Here is a 1239-nt window from a genome sequence, read left to right as displayed (position 1 = left end):
GGTAAGTGTTTTACGGCACTTGCAACACGACAAGGTCATATAAGTGCTGAAGATTAAAGGTGTTACCAGAGAGCGACAAACACGAAATAGAAGGAGGGGAGACAAGGACGACATATGTTTGATAGGAAAGCAGAAGCAGACCACACCAGAGCACCCGCCTACCACCCACATGTATGGTGGGTGCAGTATGCTTGCTCCCTTATTCCTATCAGACATGTATCATTTTGACCGCTCCTCTTTTATTATATTTTCGGGAGTAACTGTCTCGTAACACCTCTAATCTCAGACGTGGAAGACCATTTTGTGTTGCAAGTGCCGAAAAACCTTTTAATTATATTATTAAACCAAATCGTGATTAGCTAAGTTTGTCGTAGTGTGCCATATAAACTCTAAACCTACCCCCCGGAGCGGTGCCACTTACGGAAGTGTCTTCAGGCCATTCCCAGAGGGGGACATTCCTTGTTCTAATGCACAGTAGAATTGTAAATGGGCTGATTCAGCAATATCATGCTCTTAACTGTGCCTGAACTGCAACAGGGAACTGCTGCTTTTTCTGTCCTAATCCTTACTATCGTCACTTTTCCTCGACTTTCTTTGTATGTTTGTCAAACTCTTGTGACCCGCTGTTTCTGAGGTGCCTTGGTAGCCGAAGCAGACTTTGTACTGTTGATGCTAGAGCGGTGAGAAGAGCAAGCATGATTTTCTGTAAGGACTTCTCTGTTGAAATCCACCCCTTGGTGCTGATATAACCTTATGCAGTCGAGAGCGCCGTAAAACCTGTACTAAAATTATTCTAAAAGAACTGTAAGCCACGACTCTGCCACACTAACCGTTAATGGTTGGTGGGTTTCTGGAGTGGTTTGCTCCTTCTTTCCTATCAAACGTCTATCGTCCTGATCTCTCAGGATCTCTCTTGTGTTTGTTACTCCCTTCTAACACCTTTAATCTTCGGCACTTTTATGACCTTATTATGTTGCTAGTGCCGTAAAACTCTTACTAAAACTAACTAACCGTTAATGTACATTTGCCTGTTTTGTCTTTGAACTCATTTTTTCCCTTTGTTTCTCCTTTTTCACAGGACCCTCAAGGTTCAATGTCGCTGGGTCTAAGAATGGAAGAGATCATTTTCAACTTGGCCGACACCCATTTGTTCTTCAACGACTTGGAGGTAAGCTGTCATCAGTGTTCAGTTCAGTGTGCGAGTGATGTTCTGAGAGAGAGAGAGAGAGAGAGAGAGAG

General features: G+C 43.4%; 1 protein-coding gene across 1 annotated transcript in view; it reads left to right on the top strand.

The window, feature by feature from the left end:
* Positions 1-1078: 1078 nt before the first annotated feature.
* The window catches only part of LOC101857384 (eyes absent homolog 4), a gene marked incomplete at its 5' end in the record, with an annotated part of 31019 nt that continues 30858 nt past the window's right edge, over positions 1079-1239 (top strand). The window contains 1 exon segment of the mRNA XM_013090892.2: positions 1079-1168. Coding sequence (XP_012946346.1) covers positions 1079-1168 — 90 coding nt within the window.

Source organism: Aplysia californica, unplaced genomic scaffold (genome assembly GCF_000002075.1).
Source record: "Aplysia californica isolate F4 #8 unplaced genomic scaffold, AplCal3.0 scaffold01645, whole genome shotgun sequence".
NCBI lineage: Eukaryota > Metazoa > Mollusca > Gastropoda > Aplysiida > Aplysiidae > Aplysia > Aplysia californica.
This window is presented reverse-complemented; position numbering and strand designations above follow the sequence as displayed.